This window comes from Sesamum indicum, linkage group LG3 (genome assembly GCF_026168435.1).
Source record: "Sesamum indicum cultivar Baizhima isolate 11 linkage group LG3, ASM2616843v1, whole genome shotgun sequence".
Taxonomy (NCBI): domain Eukaryota; kingdom Viridiplantae; phylum Streptophyta; class Magnoliopsida; order Lamiales; family Pedaliaceae; genus Sesamum; species Sesamum indicum.
The window spans coordinates 29,986,052-30,006,467 of record NC_142659.1 but is presented as its reverse complement, the minus strand read 5'-3'; the positions used below and the strand labels follow the sequence as shown (position 1 = coordinate 30,006,467).

At 35.5% G+C, this 20,416-nt stretch overlaps 4 protein-coding genes across 5 annotated transcripts; 1 reads left to right on the top strand and 3 right to left on the bottom strand.

The window, feature by feature from the left end:
• Positions 1-950: 950 nt before the first annotated feature.
• On the bottom strand, positions 951-5,523 carry LOC105159579 (protein IQ-DOMAIN 32). The gene is made up of 6 exons (XM_011076690.3): positions 5,118-5,523; positions 4,430-4,741; positions 4,115-4,342; positions 3,464-3,547; positions 1,743-3,348; positions 951-1,321 (listed from the first exon to the last, which is right to left on the bottom strand). The coding sequence occupies exons 1-6, from the start codon at positions 5,199-5,201 to the stop codon at positions 1,302-1,304; spliced, it is 2,334 nt and encodes a 777-aa protein (XP_011074992.1). The 5' UTR covers positions 5,202-5,523; the 3' UTR covers positions 951-1,301.
• A 731-nt stretch (positions 5,524-6,254) lies between these two features.
• On the bottom strand, positions 6,255-9,368 carry LOC105159326 (bZIP transcription factor 30). 2 transcript variants are annotated; one of them, XM_011076344.3, is made up of 4 exons: positions 7,730-9,365; positions 7,505-7,637; positions 7,333-7,417; positions 6,255-6,681 (listed from the first exon to the last, which is right to left on the bottom strand). In XM_011076344.3, exons 1-4 carry the CDS (start codon positions 8,692-8,694, stop codon positions 6,464-6,466), a joined length of 1,401 nt encoding a protein of 466 aa, XP_011074646.1. In that variant the 5' UTR covers positions 8,695-9,365; the 3' UTR covers positions 6,255-6,463. The 2 variants fall into 2 exon arrangements, 1 of the variants encoding a protein (XP_011074646.1); XR_016064361.1 differs by having other exon boundaries at positions 6,541-6,681; positions 6,919-7,417; positions 7,730-9,368.
• A 3,931-nt stretch (positions 9,369-13,299) lies between these two features.
• Positions 13,300-14,413, top strand: LOC105159325 (histone H3.3). The gene is made up of 4 exons (XM_011076343.3): positions 13,300-13,458; positions 13,556-13,655; positions 13,815-13,891; positions 13,988-14,413. The coding sequence occupies exons 2-4, from the start codon at positions 13,584-13,586 to the stop codon at positions 14,247-14,249; spliced, it is 411 nt and encodes a 136-aa protein (XP_011074645.1). The 5' UTR covers positions 13,300-13,458; positions 13,556-13,583; the 3' UTR covers positions 14,250-14,413.
• Positions 14,414-15,712: 1,299 nt separating this feature from the next.
• LOC105159578 (aldehyde oxidase GLOX) lies at positions 15,713-17,601 on the bottom strand. The gene has a single exon (XM_020692914.2). The coding sequence runs from the start codon at positions 17,551-17,553 to the stop codon at positions 15,895-15,897; it is 1,659 nt and encodes a 552-aa protein (XP_020548573.1). The 5' UTR covers positions 17,554-17,601; the 3' UTR covers positions 15,713-15,894.
• Positions 17,602-20,416: the final 2,815 nt, after the last annotated feature.

Genomic DNA, 20,416 nt, shown 5'->3' with positions numbered 1-20,416 from the left:
AGAGAATATTATAAATTAAAGTTGTGAGTTTAAATTTCTCGTAATCTTTCTTAAATTTTTTTGAATAATTTTAAATTTAAAATTGCATTTGTTGAATATTAATGAAATTTAATTTTTAGTAATATAAACTCATTTAAATTTTGTATTTAAATCCTTCTATCAAATCCAAATAGAGTCTTACCAAACTTACACATATTAGTTTGTGAACCAATTTTTTACTAACTATTTATTATGAAATTAAACAACTTACCTTGAAGGTTACCTATACTATTATAAAGCAAAGGGATTTTATAGGTATAAAAGGGTAGTTCTTGTACCACTCACATCAACTTTTTTTAAATACAAAAAATGTAGAACATATTTAACTTCTCAATTCATATTGAATTAACATGCATTAAAAAAATTAATTCCGTGAAATTAATGCACTCGCAATAAATTTACTAACTTTTGTTTAATTTTATCATTAATTTAATTAAAAATAACATAATATTATTTATTTTGAATGTCAATATAATCATTGCTGCTATAATATGTATTATACAAAAGTTTTAGATTTTAGCTGATTGACAATTAATGCATTAAAAGAGTTATCAGTAGCTTTTACATGTGAGGTTATGAGATAATAACAAATTTTAATATATAGAAACAAGTTAATTATGAATTTTAATAAAATAAAATTATGACCGCAAATACTGGATGCCACAGTGTCTAGTTATTTAAAAACAAAAGTAAAGAAATAATATGTAGACTTGATTCTAGTCATCCTTTATCCTTTCTTTCCACAAAAAAACCAATAATGTAACACATATATATCAAATATCCAATATTATCTACAGACTAAAATTTAAGCGAGAATTAAAAGAATTAAAACTTTGAACAATTTGATAAGAATAAGGTCGTGAATTCTGTTGAAAAATTTGAAATCCATTGTCCAGATACAAACAAACCTATTTCATTAAAACCGGACGTATCTCCTCACATTTCATTCGAAATAAGCGTCTCAAAGCAAATAATATTAGGCGGCCAACTTAACTTACAATCAAGCTGCCAGACTAAAACGTAACTTTCAGACAGATTCAAGAAACAAAATAAAAGAAATAATAATAATAGACGATATGGCAATTTACATGCAACTTCACTGTCTTTACATCGCTCTCCAAAAGCAAAAATGCAATACTGATGCATAGTCTGTTCTCTTCTGCATGCAAACATTGCAACACAAATAGGACAAGCAGCCAAAAGTCAGAAATATCCATCAGGGACTAGTCGAATATCACCAGCTGAGGTCACAAGATTAGAGTTCAATGCCGCCACTTCCACTCTGAATCAAGTACAAATCCCAGAAATAAGTTCACACACGAGAAAGTTAATATAAAGTGATGTAAAGAACAATTGGGATATACAACTATGCAAGAATTGGGAATAAACCACATCAGCAGTACATTTACATAGCTCCATTAGTCGGTGCCTTCTGATTTGTTTGGTTCCCAGTAAATATATTCGGAAAAGCAAGAGATGCATTATGTTAAATGGGAAAATTCATAATGTGTATGGTAAATATCACAAACACATTAATATGACATCCAGAGTTCTTTGCTCCCCGATGAGTTCAATTTCCGAATCATTTAAAGCCATAATATTTCAACAAAAGAATACTATCAAAAAGCATGGTTGCTAGGTTATATGGAGTTGGGCACGAATTGTATGGACAAACTTATATGGAAAGAAAATTTGATTAGTACCTTGAGGAGAATGGATACCATTTCCTTTTGCATTCTGCTGTGCCTGAGACAGGGGACGGTGAATATGTGGAGATCCTTGCCTTCCAGATTGGGGGTGCTTATTTTTTATGTAGGTATCCTTGTCCGGCACATCTGGACTTGATCTTGGAGATCCATTTGATATTGCTTTGGCTCTTGCTGATTCAGTTGCTTGCATGTAACTTGGCAGAGACGTTCTGCTACTGCTATCTCTTAGTTCCTGATCCACATGATCAGGTTTTGCTAAAACAAAGGAATCCAGCCTCTTTCCAGTTCTATGCTCCAGGCTACTTCGTGAAGCGGAATCATGATTAGGAGTTAAAGGGAATCTTTTATCAGCTGATGAAGATATATGCTTGCTATTGGACTCACTTTCTTCACCTCTGGTTTCCTTGGGTTTGACGGGAACCTGGCTAGAAGGTGTTGCTTGAGATTCAGGGAAGGTCATATGGCTTCTTGGAGATGCTTCAGGTGATGACTTGTGCACCTGGTGGCTTGCATCAGAACCTAGCTCCACATGCAGGTTGCTTTCATCTGCTACTAGCTTTTTCTGAGCTGGAGTTGAGTCTGCAGCAATAACAAAATGACCGCACTCACTAGCAGCTGAATCAACAGTTTCATCTCTCTCCAACTGACTTATGTTGGCATATGACAGTTCAGTTTCAAGTATGCTATATTTCTCATTGGCTTCAAGATCTAAATTCTCTCGGCTTCTGGAGTGGTAAGTTGCATCCAAATTTTTCTGGACCTCTAGAAGATCCGTAGCTCCAGCCTCTGACCTATCTGGTGAATCAAGGGTAGATGAAATGGAAAGTTCAGTACCACATTCAGAGCCAGCAGCTTGAACAGCAGAAGCATTGGAAATGGAAGTGTACTCCATGCCAATCTCCATAGACCTGAATGGTGGATCAGTCAAAACGGAGACCTTACCAAAACTGGATGCAACTCCCGAATCGCCACTGGTTAAAGATGTCGATTTTGCATATGTGACAGCTGAACTCAGTTGTTTGAATTTTGACTGGGCAGCAATAAAACTGGGATTACTTGCCTCCTGGGAAAACTTCTTTGCATCCGTTTCAGGTAGCTGGAGGGAAGACTTATGTGAATTGCGTATAATTTGTTCGTTTCCTGTTTCCTCTTCTTCTGGGAGATATTTCATTTCCACCTTTGATAACTCTGTTTTCTCAATCTCGATACAACCAGATTGTGCGACCTCATATCTTGATTTTGATTCATCAATGTTCTTTAACTTGTGATGGCACAACGCAGATGGGATTGATGAGCATGCATGGAGGTATAAGTTGTCTGCATTACAAATGATTAAATTGTCTTCATCTTCAGATGTTTCAGCTGATGGTGCTGCAGCAGAACTGAAGTCTCTTGACTCATTAGATGGGCCCAAAATATCCTGGCTGCCGTTAGAATCTTCCTCCCCATGCTGCTCTGCAGCTGAACCAGATTCCTGGGGCTCATCTTTACCCGCCAATGAAACTAACATCCATCTTTCAAGCCAATTCCAGGTTGAGTCAGGTTTTGAGGGTTCGCATTTAATGTTAATACTTCTGGTCCTTGGTATTGATTCCATAAGCTTATATTAAGACGACATGTCAAGGTCCAAATAAGTCTATCACTCCACATAAAGTATGAAAATAATATGTCAACATAAACCAGAATATAAAACCATGCAATCCATGTCCCTTTACCTGGCAAGCAAATTTACTGCTAAGTAGCTTCTCTGTGGAAGTATAAGTGTATGTTTCATTTGATTTGGCTTCTCTTTTGCTTCTCTGAAATGAAGAGATCAGGATGAGAAGATATCAAATATAGAAGTAAATACCAAGAAAGTACGAAAACCACACTATCTGGCCCTTCTTCCATCATATATGAAGACAGCACACTCACTCATATAAATAAGCAACATAGATCAAGTGCAGCAGAGAGGATGAGGATGAAGTCCTTAGCAATCGAAGTACTTTAAAGCATAAAATTTTCATTTGCCCCTCAGGAAATTTAGGTAATAACAAACTATTAGAACGCTTAAAATTTTTCAAAATCATTATCATTGCGAGCTTTTCTAGAGTAGTGCTCTTGAACCTCCCTACTTATAGGATATATGTGCATCTTTTGAAGCTGATAAATATTCAAGATTGACTTAGGATTCAACTACGCTGTCAAAACAAAATATCTAGAACCCTCCTACATTCAGCTCTGGTGATGAATCTGCCAACAATTGACAGGAATAAAGATTCCAAATCTTTGTTACAAGATAAAAACAAACAATATAATCATTGAGAGGTGGATTGGAGTTTGGGGGTAGAATGCTGAATATTAAAAGGTCAAGTAAATGTTTTTACCAAGGGTGTCGGGCTGAGATTGTCCTTTCCACTGTTTTCCTTCTTCTTCTCGAAGTTACCTGACCCTTCTACAAGTAGACGGGCACGGCGTGCTCTTACAAGAGTTTGCATTTTGACAATCGCTTGAACACACTGAAGAGTTCCAACAGCCTGCCTTCGAACTAAATATCCCCGTACCACAGCTTGCAATTTAGTTATTTTCTTCTGCTTCAGTAGCAGTCTGTGAGCCTGGAAATGCATAAAAAGAATAGAATGACGTGAATACATCTAATTAACTTAAAAGATTAAGAACTATCACATGGTATAGAGACCTACCAGACATCTCCTAATGGCAGCCTGGATTATGATAGTACTGGACTCATTGAGGATTGCATCTGATCTAAAGTCATCTTCTGTGGCAGCTATTACATCTGACAGATCCAAATCCAATTGAGCAGACAACTTGTTCTTCTCTTTAGTCAATTGCATTGCAGATGTCTTCACTGGAACAATCAAGTTAGACTTACATTCTGAGCTTTCATTGGTTGCAGATGAAGGTAATTCTGAGATGACATTTTTACTCAAGACTCGACGTCCAGCATATCTCTTCCGAAAACTCCATCCATGCCGATCATTTGAAGCCTTGCTCTGCAAGTTCAAAAAGATTAAGAAGGGATCATAGTTGATATAGGCAGTCATCCAGGCTCAAAGAGTTGCATGAACAAAGAAAAGAAAATGTTTTGTACCGTATAAATCAGATAAAAGAAGAAAAAACGATTCAAAATACATGCAAACCAAATCAATGGAAAAAGTAAGCCACAAAACCAGCTGCATTAATGATCACGAAACTCTACCGTCCAAAAATAGACAAACGAGAAAATGCAGATTCCAAGCAAATACGCACAACCTCAAACCATACAGAACAACAATTCAAACTGCAGGGTCGAAATTGGATACAGAAATCATCAAGAAAAGCATACGAAATTGATCGCGTTAACAAATAAATAAATATATGGAGAAGTACTTGAAGCGATTGGAGATCGTGATGGTTGACGGAGCCACTTCCACAGGCGATGATCCTAAAGCATGATGCAGTTGGTTTTCCCATTGTTTCCTCTCTCTACAAATATTTGTCTCCTTAGTTCCCTCTTTCTCTCTGCACTCTATTCTTCCCGAACTAAATGCTAGAGTCTACACTGAACAGCAACACAGCGCACATATACATACGTACTGAGGAGTTATCTTATGTTCGTCGTTGGAAATTGGAAGCGACTGAAGGGAACGCGGTCGCGGACTCAACATCTCCCCTTAAATCTAGCTCACTTTTTGGGGTTCGCTTCCACTTCTTCCGACCACGTTCATGCATATAGCCCGGAGATTTCTTTTGTTTTCGTGTGACGTGGATATTTAATTTCTCTTATTTTTCAATTCGGAGAAATTGTCATAAATTCTTCAAAACTATTCAATCAATGGACAATTAGACTTAAATTTTGAGGTTCAAAGGGTTTGTATCATTAAAAATTAGGGTAAATTAAAATTGAATTCTTGAGATTTATCATTATTACAATTATTTTTTCAGTAGTTAAAAAATTATAAATACACACCTAAAAATTTAGTTGTCCACAAATATACTTCGTGACTGCCATTGTTGAAAAATATTTATTAGACGATCATTGATTCCAAAAAGAATTTGTAATTTCAAACAATGGTGGGATATTTTTAATTATGATAAAAACTTTAGAAAATCCCGTTGCAATTTACCTTATAAATTATGCATTATTTTATTATAAAGGAATTAATTAAAATAAAAGAGGCAAAATATTGCAAGGTGATTATATATTTAGAGGTGTTGGTTGAATTTTAAAATTTCAAAGATTTTATAAGATGTTTAAAAAAATATCATGAAATATTTAGTAATTCTTTTTAGAAATGAGCTGATGTTAAGAACTTTTAAACTTATTTAAAAAAGGTTATTATTATATTTTTTAACTTTGAGGAACAATTAAGAGTTACTGACTGTTAATTTTGCAGTCAAATTCCATGATACTATTTTCCAAAAATTACTGATTGAACTTCCAGCAGCTAACAAATTTTGAGGCAGTCAGTAAACCAAAGAACTCACGGCCAGTAAAAATTAAAGGAAAGAGCGTTACAACTCAGATTCAAATCAACTGAAACCGTAGTTTATTACCTTTATCTATGTACCATTAGAGCAAATCCAACGTGATAAAATATTTCTCTATGTAATTCAGAACAAATATAATCAAATAAAAACCAACCACCAGGCACCAAGGCATCTGGATCCAGATACTGTAGACAAGCTAATCGGTTAAGTTTGGCCTCAACACTTCATGCTCGGAAACGAGTTGGCTATGCCGAGGCAGGAGCAGTTGAAGCTGTAGAAGCGGCCTGAGATGTTGTGACTGATAAGTTTTGTATTTGATTAAGCTGCTGTCGCTGCATAGGAAACATGTGATGCTTCATATGGAGCTGCTGTGCCACCCCATTTGATGTTCTACCCTCTTCTTTTAACTCCATATTTGCAAGCTTCAAACGTTGAACTTCTGCAGTCAACGTCTCGTGTAGAGCTGCAACATAAAGTGTAAGCAAAAGGAAGAACAGCTGTACGTCTTTCATCCAAGTCTCAACCCATAAAGTTAAAAATACAATAAAGGAAAAAGAAATTAGTACATAGTGAAGAGCAACAATTGTAAGTGTCATATCAAAGGAACAATGAAATAAAAGGAGTTCTTAGAAACCCAGCTATAGAAAATTATATTGCATATATATATATATATGTATATATAGTAGTTATAAACTTATACCCTAGAAACTCCTTCTGAATGTGTGCCGTTGCAGGTAGGAACAATCTGAGGCAACATGTTTTACTTTGTCCATAAACTGTAGACGGGAATAAGTTTATAGGAGATGTATCACGTGCCAAAGAATCATGCCGTCGAACACACCTACTTTTAAGGAACCAATCACTGAAAAGTACTCCAGTTAGCTATGTGCCACGGAAAATACGAATTTGGCACAGTCAAGGAGGTCAGTTATATCTACAGCATGCAACTGAGATTGGTTGGTAAAAGTGATATACAGAAGCCAGATCGATTCTAGAAACCTAGAGGCATATGTTTCACGTCTCATCCATATGGCGCAACTGCTAATCTTCTGGGCGAAAAATAGTGCATCCACAAATTAAAGTAGATTACATTCAGACAAGAAAGAAAGAATACCATCTCTGAGTTGTGCTTGTTGCTCCATAGCTTGAATGCGGAATTTCAACTCATTGTTCTGATTGGTTAATTCACCATGGTCTTTCTGAAGAGGGAACACATATTCAGTCACCACATAATTAATTTTGATTGAAAGTACCTCATGGAAAATCACAAGTCGTCAACTCTGCACCTGCAGAATAGTAATTTGGGCCGATAATGTGGTGGCCTCTGTTTGCAGAGTCTGCACCTTGTGTTCCAATTCGGAGATGTAACGCAGCTTCCGCTCCTTGGAGCGAGCAGCCGACTGCCTGTTTGCTAGTATCCTGAGACGATATAAATAGATGCATAAAAGCTCAAATGAGACACCATTTCACTACACGCTACAGTCACTAGAAATGTTTTGTCTGAAGCATACCTCTTTGCTCGTTTTGGATCTGATACTGCAATTTCTGCAAGACTCTCATCCGCCATAATCTTTTTCAGCTCAAATTCACTAAATTCGCCTTCTGCAAAGTCCAAGTTGATCATAGCTGACTTTTCATTCCATGAATTGCTTGGTGCGGGTTGAACCACCCGATTACTCTGTAATTTTGGTGATGATTCACCAAACTGAAAATTTCCAAATCCACTATCCATGGAAAGACTCCTGTGATGCCGAAATTGGGGTGAAATATCTCCAGGAGCACTTCTTTTGACTCTTTCATTGGAGCTTGTACAATGCCTCGATACCGTTTCTGACTCAGAATTGCTGCCGTCACCACCACTTATCTTCGTGCCAGTAGTGATGGTATCCTTATCTTTATCTTCACCACCAAAAGAACTCAAACCATCCGAATGATCTAAATCCATCACAGAATCAAACAATTCGTCCACAACCTCTCCATCTGACTTTCTGCAACCTATTCCCTCAACTCTATTCTTTCCGTAACTAACTGTATCCATTTCTCTTCTCTTCAGCCCAATGGGCTTGTCATTTCCTGAATTTTCTCCCATATACCCCGTTATGCTCAAAATTCCATGGCTGCTTATGGGTACCAACTGAGGCGAAGACTGAATTATAGCAGAAAATCCTAATGGAACATCACTGTTAGAACGGCGATGCCCTATACGAGGGGGGAGACCATTATTACCATGAAACGGATTTCCCCTCGGAGAAGGCTGGCCAACTGCAGGCCCTCGCGAGCTAACATCTGTTTCCTCCATCAGCTCATTCCTCAAATTCAAGTTTGAGGGAGTAAATGAAGAGTCACTAGGAGGAAACGGGCTCAATGGGGGCAAGCAATTATTTGAGAAAAAGGTGGATTGGGATAAAGACCTCAAGTGAGAACCCCCAGCATTAAAACTTTGATTCAGGGGTTGCTTCAAATTGGTTTGAGCCATCAAAATCAACTAGGTTCCACTTACACTATTCTTCTTTTTCTCCTCGAAGGAATTGAACTCACAGCTTCACACTCAGTCACTCAAAACATCACACAATCAAACACCCACAACCAAATCGACTTTGGTTCTCGGAAAACCCTACAGCACAAAGACCCCAAAAACCGTGATCACAGGAGAGCCACAGTTACCACAAATCTCAATCACTCGAAAACCCCTCAAAACAAATTCACACAAACTTCAATCCCCAAATCTCAAGCAACAAATGCAGTTCACCCACTCTCAGACCTCATTAAAACTACAAAAATCAAAACTTCAAACCCCAGAAACAAATTCTTTCATATAAAAAGCAGTAGCAGCAACAAATGCTCGTACCTGATGACTAAAACAGTCGAAAAAAACTCGTGTATTTATTCAAATAGTGAAAAATAGAATGGTGACTCCCGCTGAAAATGGCGGAGATTACGTCGGAAAAAAACAAAAGGGAGTGCGTGAGAGTGAGGGTAGGGTGTGAATGAGACGAAAACTTTGGATTGCATAAAAAATGACGAATATATTATAATATAATTGGAAGAATGTGTTCTTCCTCACTACATTATTAGTCCGTTTATCTTCGTACACCGACCGACTACGATCTTTAACCAAAAGAAGAAGAAAAAATGACAGCGGTAGGATTAAGGCCGTCGGATTCACATTTTGTGGAAAAGTCCGACGTCCGAATATTTTAACTTTTCTTTTCCTTTTCCATTTGCAATTGGGAGTGAATTTCAACTGTGATTTGGTACAATGTTTGGGCCTCGAAAATTTTGGAATAAATTAGAATTGGCTAAATTAAATCAATTATACAATGGGATTATCATTAATTCGTTGTTATTTTTAATTGTACATTAGTTCTATGATAAATATATTATACTTATTATATGATTGATTCAAATTCAATCCAGTCGAGTTTGAATTCGAATTTTTTAAAATTTTGTTTTACGACGAGAAATAAATACTAAAACTTGATTATTTCTCTTAATTCATTCTTGCATTTTAGATTTATGGATTTTAGCTATAACTTCAAAGTTAATTATTTTTTTGACCATCTTTCAAGTTATTAAAATCAATTTTCCAAAAGTGGGATTCAAGAAGACAAAAACGAATTAACTCGTGAATGGTATCTCCATTAAATCCCAAAGATAGCATTTCTCCTATTCTTACTTTGTTTATAAAGAAGAAATAGTTTAATTAGTAGTAAATATGGGACTTCGAAATGAAACGCATTTAATTTATCCTCGGAATTGGATAAGAATTATGAGTAGGTGGTTATTCATTAATTGAGAATGGGTTGTCTGAATATTCTGATTGGAGCATTATGGAGAGTGTGTGTCGGATAATATTCCAATTGTGTTTAGGAACAAGGGGATAATGGCAGTTTTTTTACAATGTCAGTGTAATAATAATTAGGGAAAAATTGCAATTTTACTCCAATTTTTCAGGGACGGTGACACTTTTAATTTAAAGACATTCTAAAAAATTGATTAAGATGATAACTCATAAAAAGTGTTAATTTTAATTCAATTTACCCTAATTTAACTGAAATTCATCACGTGGGGTGCACATAATCTATTTAAATCGGGGGTTAACACTTGTCCAACCAACTTTGTTGATGTGAATATTTTTTAATTTTTTGAAAAAATTCTTACGTCGCAAGGATGATATGGTAAAAGAACCACGTAGCTCCTGCCACGTCCCCAATATTTAATTAAAAAATAATACATATTAAATAATAATATTATTTAAATATCTAAATATAAAAAAATTTAAAAAATAAAAATTTATATTTAAATTGATAAATTAAATTAAATTAACAATATAAAATATTTATTTAAATTATAATTTAGTTTTGATGCATACCTGAAATTTGTCCGCACCACAAGGGTCAAAGAATTTTCAAGAAAATTTTAAGATTATTGAAAAACTAGCCCTGCAAAACAGAGGTTAACACCCCGATACTTAAGTCAGTAACGGATAAACAATAAAAGAGAAAACTTGAAATAAAGTGATAATAATAGTGAGATATGATTATAAATGATGAATATTCGTGTAGGGTGCAAATTATAGCTCAGAATACTTTAACAGATAGAAAATAATGAGAGAAAGTGAGAGTTTGAGAATAAGTGTGATGTTGTTGTTTGATGTTTTTAGAAATCTGCACAAGACTTTTATTTATAGGCTTGTACGGAGTTAAATACTGAGTTCCATACATCATTAGAAAGTCATTTGAGTTGTTGTCATACGCAACAAACCGTTGGTGATTTGGATAAGTATTGGTTGAGATACGTGAGCTGAACTAAATTCTGCCAAATCTGCTTATAATTTCGAGAATTAGTTAGTTGTAGATTTTCCAGCATGTTTGTAATCAATTTACTTGGAACCACCTAGAGATATATTAGGGTGATGTGTATAAATGTATTGACAAGTTATATGATGTGTCCTCCCAAATGCATAATGACGTGTCCGGTTGGAATGAGCTTATTTTTTGGATTTGTCTGTTCAGTAAAGTCGCAAGTAGGCTTGTGGGTTTTTCCTCCTTACTGATGGACTATTATCCGTCCTATTGATAGATTTTATCCACCTTATTGGTGGACTTGGCCCAACAAATCTAGAGGCATCAAATTTGAATATATTTTAATAATATTAAAATATCGACATCTTATCGAACATTGTATTACACCTTCTCAATTTATAATATGTATTTTCCTTGACTTAGATGAAGTTTGTTTACTTAGTCCCATAAATTACTAGTTAATAAACTTTGTTTGTTTTTACATTCCCATGGAATCCAGTTTTAGTCCTAAAATCATTGATCTCATTTTGAACTTCAATGTGAAGTATTATAATCACAATTATTTAAAATTTTAAAAAAACTACAAAACAATAATTAAAATTTATTCAATTCACTTAAGATAAATAGAGTATTATATTAATATTAGGGTTAGAAATAATTTCCCCCCTCAATTATTTTTGAGGTACTATACCTCCTAAACTAACAAATCTTGCATTCAATTAAATTTCTTAATTAGGAAAAAATACATCTTAATTACAATAAGCTAAAATGTAATTAGTAAGTTAAATTGTTTAAATTTTATAGACTTAAAGTTAAATAAGATTGAGTACAATAAATAGATAATAAACTTTCACATAAATATTTTTAATAATTTGATAATAATAATTTAATTTTTAGATAAAAATGAGTAATTACACATCTACCCTTCAAATATATTTTCTTTGAAAAGTATGACAATATACACACATATATATATATATATATTTTCAAGTGTTTAACTTTTGATTAAGTATATATATATATTGCTAGTTTTTTCCAAAAGCATATATATGAGTTGTTGGGATATTGTGTTTGTTGTGCATCTATATTAACTTAGTACTTACTTTTAATTTAAATTATTCACTTATTAATTATTTTTATTAAAATATTCTTTTTAGTTAAAAAATATTTTTGTGATGATTTAATTTGCATGAACACTAAATATAATTATCCAAAGAACGAGGGGCAATTTCATTCAACTAATTTAATGCCCCCTACAAATATTTTTTCTCAAAACCCAATAATAAGGAAGGGGGACCCCACCGAACAGCCCATCAGGTTAGCCCTTACTAGCCCATGAGCAAGATATCAAGTCCATATATTGGTTTATCCTTTATAACATGGTAGGCGTAAGAAACGAGCCAAATCCAACAGGATGAGTCAGCATACAACAGGGACTATATGTCACACAAGTCCCTGACACCTTAGGATACGCCATATTAAAATATCGTTACTTAACTCAAAATAATTAGGCTGAAATCAGCTCTTTAAGTAACAGATTTTTGAATTCTCGGATGAACTTGCAAATATTCAATCAAAAGATTATACATTTTAGTAGCCAACACATGCAGTTTTCCAGCGGCATATGATTCACTGTAACCACTTTTTTGGATCCACAATTGCTTATAAATGGGCTATTTGTGCAGTTATTTTGGTAACACATTCAATCGCGCTCTCACTCTTATTTTATCTCTAAAGCTACTTTTAGCACTCCAATGAGTTATATTATTCAATCATCATATTTGACCATTATCTCCACATTATTTCGAGTTTTTTCTTTATTTATTTAGTAAAACCATTAATGACTTAAACGTTAGAGTGCTAACTTCTATTTTACAAGTTAGTATTCCATTAATCTTAGAATTCCATCAGAAATCCTTCTAGTCTTATTTATCACCGTGCAGCAAAGCACGGGGCAAATGCTAGTTATAGTAAATAATAATGTCAAATGTAAAATAGAAAAGGGAAATGTGGAAAAAAGAGGAAATAATATAATTAAATTAACTCGGTTGTGACTCGGACAGAAACTCAGATGAGTCGATCAAAAAACAAAAACTTCCAAATTACAGAGACAAGAGAAGCACAAAATCGGTCGCGATCCGCGTGAGCCCAAGAAAACCAATCACAGCCGTTCGTACAATTATGAACCAATGAGAAACACTGGATGGGGATGTCATGGATCCCGCACTTTTTCCGAATAATTCTTTCTTCCCTTTTCAGAGCCGTTGTAGGCCAAGACTCCCAAGTCCACGTTTCAAAACCGACCTACCCCACTCCCCCTCCTTATATAATGCCCCGTTTTCATTGAAGACAACGTTTCAATTATATTAGCAGCAAAAGCTTTGGAAATTGCTTATTTTCGTCTCCGTTTTATCTGCTCCAAGATTGTAATTTAGGTAGATGGGATTTCTTTGTTAATCTAGCTTCTAATCTAGTTTCTCCCTTTCGAGTTGTTTGTGGATCTGATCTATTGTTTGTTTTCCCCTATTTCAGTGATTTAGATTTGATTAGTTGAGGAGCCATGGCCCGTACCAAGCAGACCGCTCGTAAATCTACTGGAGGAAAGGCTCCCAGGAAGCAGCTCGCTACCAAGGTTTGTGAATTGATTTAGCTTTATTTTCCTTTTTTTTTGAACTAAATCGTTGGGTTCCTAATTTGTCTGTGATTAATTTAGGGTTTGTGTTTGTTATTTTCTCTCTTGTTCTGGCTTTACTGATTTTTGCGTCGGCTTTGTTTTTCTTAATTGATGAAGGCTGCAAGAAAATCAGCCCCAACCACTGGCGGAGTGAAGAAACCCCACCGCTACCGCCCTGGAACCGTCGCTCTTCGGTAAACCCTAGCCTACGATTATTTGGTTTCTTTTCCCTTTTGTTGGATGATGATTGTAATCAAATGAGGTTTCTAATTAATGTTCGGTTGAAACAGTGAAATCCGGAAATACCAGAAGAGCACAGAACTCCTCATCCGCAAGCTGCCTTTCCAGCGCTTGGTTCGTGAAATCGCGCAGGACTTCAAGACGGATTTGAGGTTCCAAAGTCACGCTGTGCTTGCGCTCCAGGAAGCAGCGGAGGCTTATCTCGTTGGTCTTTTTGAAGACACCAACCTGTGCGCAATTCACGCCAAGAGGGTTACCATCATGCCTAAGGATATTCAGTTGGCTAGGCGTATTCGGGGCGAGCGTGCCTAGGTGGAAGGATGATACAATTGTTTAGTGTTTGGTTTGTAGTGGTTAGCTAGGGTTACCATTAATTATGTTTGTGCTTTTTGTTGTGCTCTGAGGGCAGAGCACCAAACATTTGTTTGAATTTTTATGTAAATTTACATATTTTATCGACAAGTAATTCTGCTGTTTCTTCCTATGTTCTATAATTCTCTGTCGTGTTTAGGTTGACAATGTCGTAATGATACCTCTGAGCGACTGTTTATTTCTATTTGATATCAATGACCTGACAAATTTCACGTGGACTGGAATTTGGCTAAAAATTGGGTACCTTGTGGAACGGATTGAAATTAATTGTTCTTTACGTGTGGCGTTTGCCTGCTTGAAAATAAAACGAATATGCTGGAATTAGGACAGATGGGCTTTTCAGAGTTATAGCCCACATGTATTTTAGATGGTGTTTGTGTTCCATTTTGTAATAATTGGTGAGTAGCATGTGGGAACAAGAGCATCGCAGTGACTATTGGGCCGATCATCGGAGCTTACTGGGCTCGTTCTATGAAATAAAGAACTCAGACGGTGGCCCAAGCGTCAGAAGAGAATGTTAAGTAGTACATGCGTATTTGAGCTAAATTGTTAAGGGTGGTGGGTTTTAGTAGCACTAGAAGCAAAAGTAGTAGAGAAGGAAATCGATATTTGAAAAAATTCTGATTCGGTGGAACAAGTGTGATTGAGCCAAATTAAATTATATGACAAAGATTGATTATTTTTTTTTTTTTGAACTTTATACTAATTATACAATAAATATATTATACTTGTATATTAATTACGACTTAGTTAAATTCAGTCCGAATCAGAATTTTGCCGATAATGAGAGCAAGAATCCGTTACGTCGACATAACTGAACTCTCCTCAGTCCTCTTGTTAACTAAATCCAGGCTAACATCAGCGGATCTCGGAATCAAGGTAAATGGGGCATGTGTACCTAACCTTTTTCAATAATTAAAGGGCCCATTTTATGGAGTAAGCAAGATGGAGCTCTCTCGTGTGTAAAATTAACTTTGCTCTGCATTTGTACTTTCCAGCTATCCTGAAAGAACTGGCATTCCCTTGAAACATGCATACAAACTCATTCACTGACAAGTTCCGTAAATTTGTTCAGTCTTTTTTTGGTCAAACAAATACTAAATACCACAGCTACCACACACATTCATCACCCTCTCTCTCTCTCTCTCTCTCTCTCTCTCTCTGTCTTTGGGGGAGGGGGGGGTGGGGGTCTGATTGGGATGGTAACAACTCCTGACTATTAAATGCTAAATTGCAGACATCATTAATTTGAAAAATACTGCATGGAGCTTGAATGAAGATGGCAAGAACTAGTTTCTTAAGTAGATTTGATTTAGTTATATAAAAAATAATGCAAGAACTAATAACATAAAATTAACCCAAAAATAGAAAAACACATCATATTATTTTGATCATTTCTTGATAGGAGAAAATAATCATTACAACTGGTTTCTAATTCTACGATTGCAATTTTATGACAAAAAAGAATCTACTGCCTTCAACTTCATCCTATAATTAAAACTCACTCCTATTCTTTCTACGTTAAATAATCACTTCTATCTTATCTTATTATCTACAAATTAACAAGAAAGGAAGTACGTCCACATCATGATATCTGTACCCAAATCCCCTCACTAGGAACATCTTGATGTACCACAAAGAGAAGATAGAATCCAGGTTGAGCAATATTACCCGAACTCGGCGTCATGACCCGAATTTGGTATGTGGATCTCCCATCAGCTGCTGTCACGTTCCCACCGCTGAGTACTATCAGCCTTTGATTCATTGAACATGAGTGTGTCGTAAATGCAGGGGCAACCATTGTTACCATGATCGAAGCGTCACGATTAAGATTGTCCGGAAATGTGAAGAGAACTGTGAGTTGTTGATTGTACCCGATTTTGGTTTGTGCGGTCGGAGAAACAATTCTTGGACCCAAGTTCTTAAAATTTGGATCCAAATATGATGGACAAAATGCTTCTAAAGTTAAGTCAGTGGGAAATAAAACTCCAGTGAAATTATAGTGAGTATGAGGATTGCTGCCGCCAACAAGAACTCGACCGTCTCGAAGTAATAGTGCTGTTGAGTGGTACATTCGAGGTATAGTACTGGAACTTTGTACTTCAAATCTTGACCCGAATGGATTGTTGGGTCGGTAGATGACGGGTGCTAAGACTGGGTTCCGACCCAACTCCCATCCAGCGGCACCGGAGCCCGCCCCGTTGATGATCAACACATTGCCATTTGGTAATAGCACCATATCCCCCATGACCCGAGGCATGGGCATGGTCTCCAAGATCCATTCAGGATTCGGTTCGTTTATTCGGATCCTTGCGCACGTGTCAAGCGCCGTTACAAAGCTCCCATTCATGGCACTAAGATAAGCCCCGTTTGGGGCACCACCACACACCAAGACTTCAGCTGATCCAGCGTTGTCGGTCAATGGAAGCAAAACTGCAGAACCCGTACTTGGATAACTCCTCGGATCCCCACCCGGTATGGTCGGGTAAGTTCTCACCACCGTCCCTTTTACATAATCGAACAAGATAGCTCGATTGTTTGCGAAAATGAACAAATTCCCGTCCACGTTCAGAAAAACAAATGGATACAAATTGTTCTCGATCTTCGGATCCTTTGTCTCCACAAGAAAATCCAATTTGTATGAAGTATCACCCGGGGATGTTTTCGGATAGAACTCATAGTTGTGCTGCCGCCTTCCACCAATAACAATAGCCCTTCCATCCGGCAGAATATGGTTGGTGGCGTACCACCTTCTTTGCGTGAGCCCGGGATTGATTTCTCTCCAGTCGCAAGAATTATTGGTACACGGCTTGTACAATCTCACAGCATGATCGCCGTCATTGTACCCTCCCGTCTGGACCAAAGTTCCGTCGGGCATGACGGCGCCGGAGGAGCACCAGGTGTCGGTGAGCACCATGAGTGGCCGGATGGAGTTGGTAGCGACATCGTACTCCACCGAGTGGGCGGTGCAGTCATTAACCAATGCAGTGTCGCTTGGGTCATTGCGGCAATTTCCGGCGGGTAAAGATATGTTGGAGACGCCAAAGTCGGTACGGTCGAAAATGACGACGCGGTCAGTGTAGAGGAGTTGCATGTGCATGGCTGATATGCCGATGTTGGAGAGGAGAAAGTCCCACCTGCCACTGGCGGCGCGTGTGAGAACATTCCGGTGAGGAAGCAGGAGGAGTAGTAATATAAGAAGGAGGTGGCGGAGGATGAATGAAAGAAAAAGAGAGGGAGCCATGATGGTGGGTGTGATTGGGGTTGGTGGGGTGTAATATTAAAGAAGGAAAGAATGAGAGGTGGAAGTGTACATGTTTGGGTTGGTGTTTAACATTTAAGAAGGCAAAGAGTAGAGATGATGCCATGTTTGGGTGTGAATGGTTAGTACAAACTTTAAAATTGGTCATATGCTGTGCACGTAATCTGTCCATTAAAAACCTAACGGAATTAGGCTTTTGAACTAAATATGTAAGTTTTTGAAGTAGGGGACGTTACAAAGGTGAAGTCCCATTCTCACTGCGGCAAAATTTACTGCAGATTTTAACCTCATATAAATAAGTAGCAGAGGAACATATACATTAGGCTTAGGTGAATAGTAATGGAAAATCCACATTTACAGCTAATTAAGGTGCTTAAAATTTTAAACACGTCTTCTAGTTGAAGAATTTTTGGAGCTAGCTTTATTCTCATATACATTGTAGATTTTGTTCAAATATGTGCAACTTCAAGTTATACTCAAATTCATTCACTACAAAAAAAAAAAAAAAAAATGAGATTTGGGGCAGGTTTAGAAATGTTTTTGTTTTGTCATTTTTCACGATTCGAATTGAATAAATTATTTTAAATCGGATTTTGAAATGATTTAAGAACTGTCGCTGCAGACGACGTTACAATATTTAGGAACGTGTCGACTGTTCCGATTTGGAAAGGACATTGTAACACATTGATAGTGACCGTTCATAATGTTGTATTTTAATATAATTTTTTTTTTCAATTGGAATGGATTGGATAAAAATTCGAACGGTTTTATAATTTAATTAGGGTTATTTTTGGAACAATTTTTGTAATACTGAAGCCTGAATTTCGGAACTGAATTTATTTTTATATTTAGGAACGATCATTAAAATTGTTTAGTGGTCAATTTTTTAAATAGTATTAGGAACGGCCAATTTTTTTGCTTGGAATAGTTTTTTGTAACTATTTTAGGAACGGTCAATTTTATTTAGGAACATGTTTTTAGAACTATTTTATTATTGATATTAGGAACATTTTTTTATTTAGATTTGTAACATTCTTTTTTCAATTACTAAAACCCTTCCTAATTTATTACTTTTATATATTTAATAAAATTGTTCCAAAGTCCGTTCCTAAGAAACAAAACGACGTCAACGTTTCAGTTGTTTTGTATTGATTAGATTCTTGATTTATTTAGGAACGGTTGGTTGTGTTTCTAAATCCATTCCTAACCGAGAAGTTAACAAGGAGTTTTTTATTTATTTATTTATATATTTATGAACGGTTTGAAGTATTCATTTAGGAACTGTTTCATTTAAATTATAAGTAGGAACGACTAATTTATATATTTAGGAACGATCAAATATTTAACAACTATTCCTAGATGTAATTTTCGCTCCACTTTTTGTTTAGGTGTGGAAATTAATTTGTTTGGAGCGAATTTAGGAACGGTCCATTATTTTGACTGTTCTTAGCTTTTAAATTTTTTTTGTTTTTTTGTGAAATATTGTAATATTTTCAGGGAGGGTTTTTTATATATATGCCTGTACCTAGTGGAAATTTAATATTACTCCGTTTATTTAGAAATGGTTAAGGAATAGGAACAATATAATTTATGACCACTCATGTTTGGAACTGATATAGGAACTGTCTGAACTAATATCGGTCGTTCTCAAGTTGAACAATTTTTGAAAAAAAAAATTATTATTCGTACAAAATATAGAAATATTTAATCAGTAATTTTTACAGATGTTTGATTACAAATACTGTAAACTTTCAATTATAATTATTGTCTTGTTCAATACCATAATCTTCGTCAAAGCTATCTTTGTCATTAGATTCATCATTCGCTGTACAAAATGTACCTGCTCCTAATTGATTTGCAATAGAAAGATCAAAGACTAAACCATTAAATTGGAACGGTTTTTACCCGTTGAATTATAACCGTTGTACTATGTTTGGAGCGGTCTTAGTAATACATTTTTAGTTATACACAAAAACCATTGCAAATTGGAACACATTGTGCAACGGTCTTGGTAACACAATAATTTTCAATTAGAAATCCAACTTAGGAACGGTTTTTTATAATATTAGATCATATGAGCACTAAAACCATTCTAAATTGCACCTCACTTTAGAATACATTTACTAACTGTCATTTTTTTTAAATCAATTGTCTGACATATAGGAACAGTCAACTCAAAATCGTCCCTAATTTTATTAATGTGTTCCAAAAAGAGTTCTAATTGATTACATTTACAAATTTGAAACGGCTTTAGAAACAAATATTGTAACTTTAATTTTGATACACTGTTTGAAATGATTTTGCCGTTCCAAAAAAATTAGACATAAAAAATCAATCACTTTCCATTCATCTTGAATTCTAATTTGGAAGGATAGCAGAACACATACCAATATATATATATATATACATATATATATTTTAATAGTGATTCTGAAATTTTGGAGTATCAAACTAGAATTACAAATGTTTTATTAAATTATTGTCCCAATAATTTTTTTCGCTATAAAGTCTAAAATTGACGGTCATATGCTACACACATAATTCTATCCATTAAAAAGTTAATAGATCCCCCTATGGGGTGTGGGGAGGAGAAAGCTTGCAATTTTTAACTCGAATTGAGTATGTACCATATTCAAAGATCCTTCGTGGATTTAATGTTTCTACTTTGCATTTTTTATTTCGTTTTACATATACTTATTACATGTATAAATATTACATCATCAATTTTATTTAATTTTTTTTATGCACAAAATATGTATATATAAAATAGAATAGAAAATATAACAAAATTAAAATAGAAAATCCGGTCCACTGATTGGAAGCATTGTTAAGCTACTTGCTATGC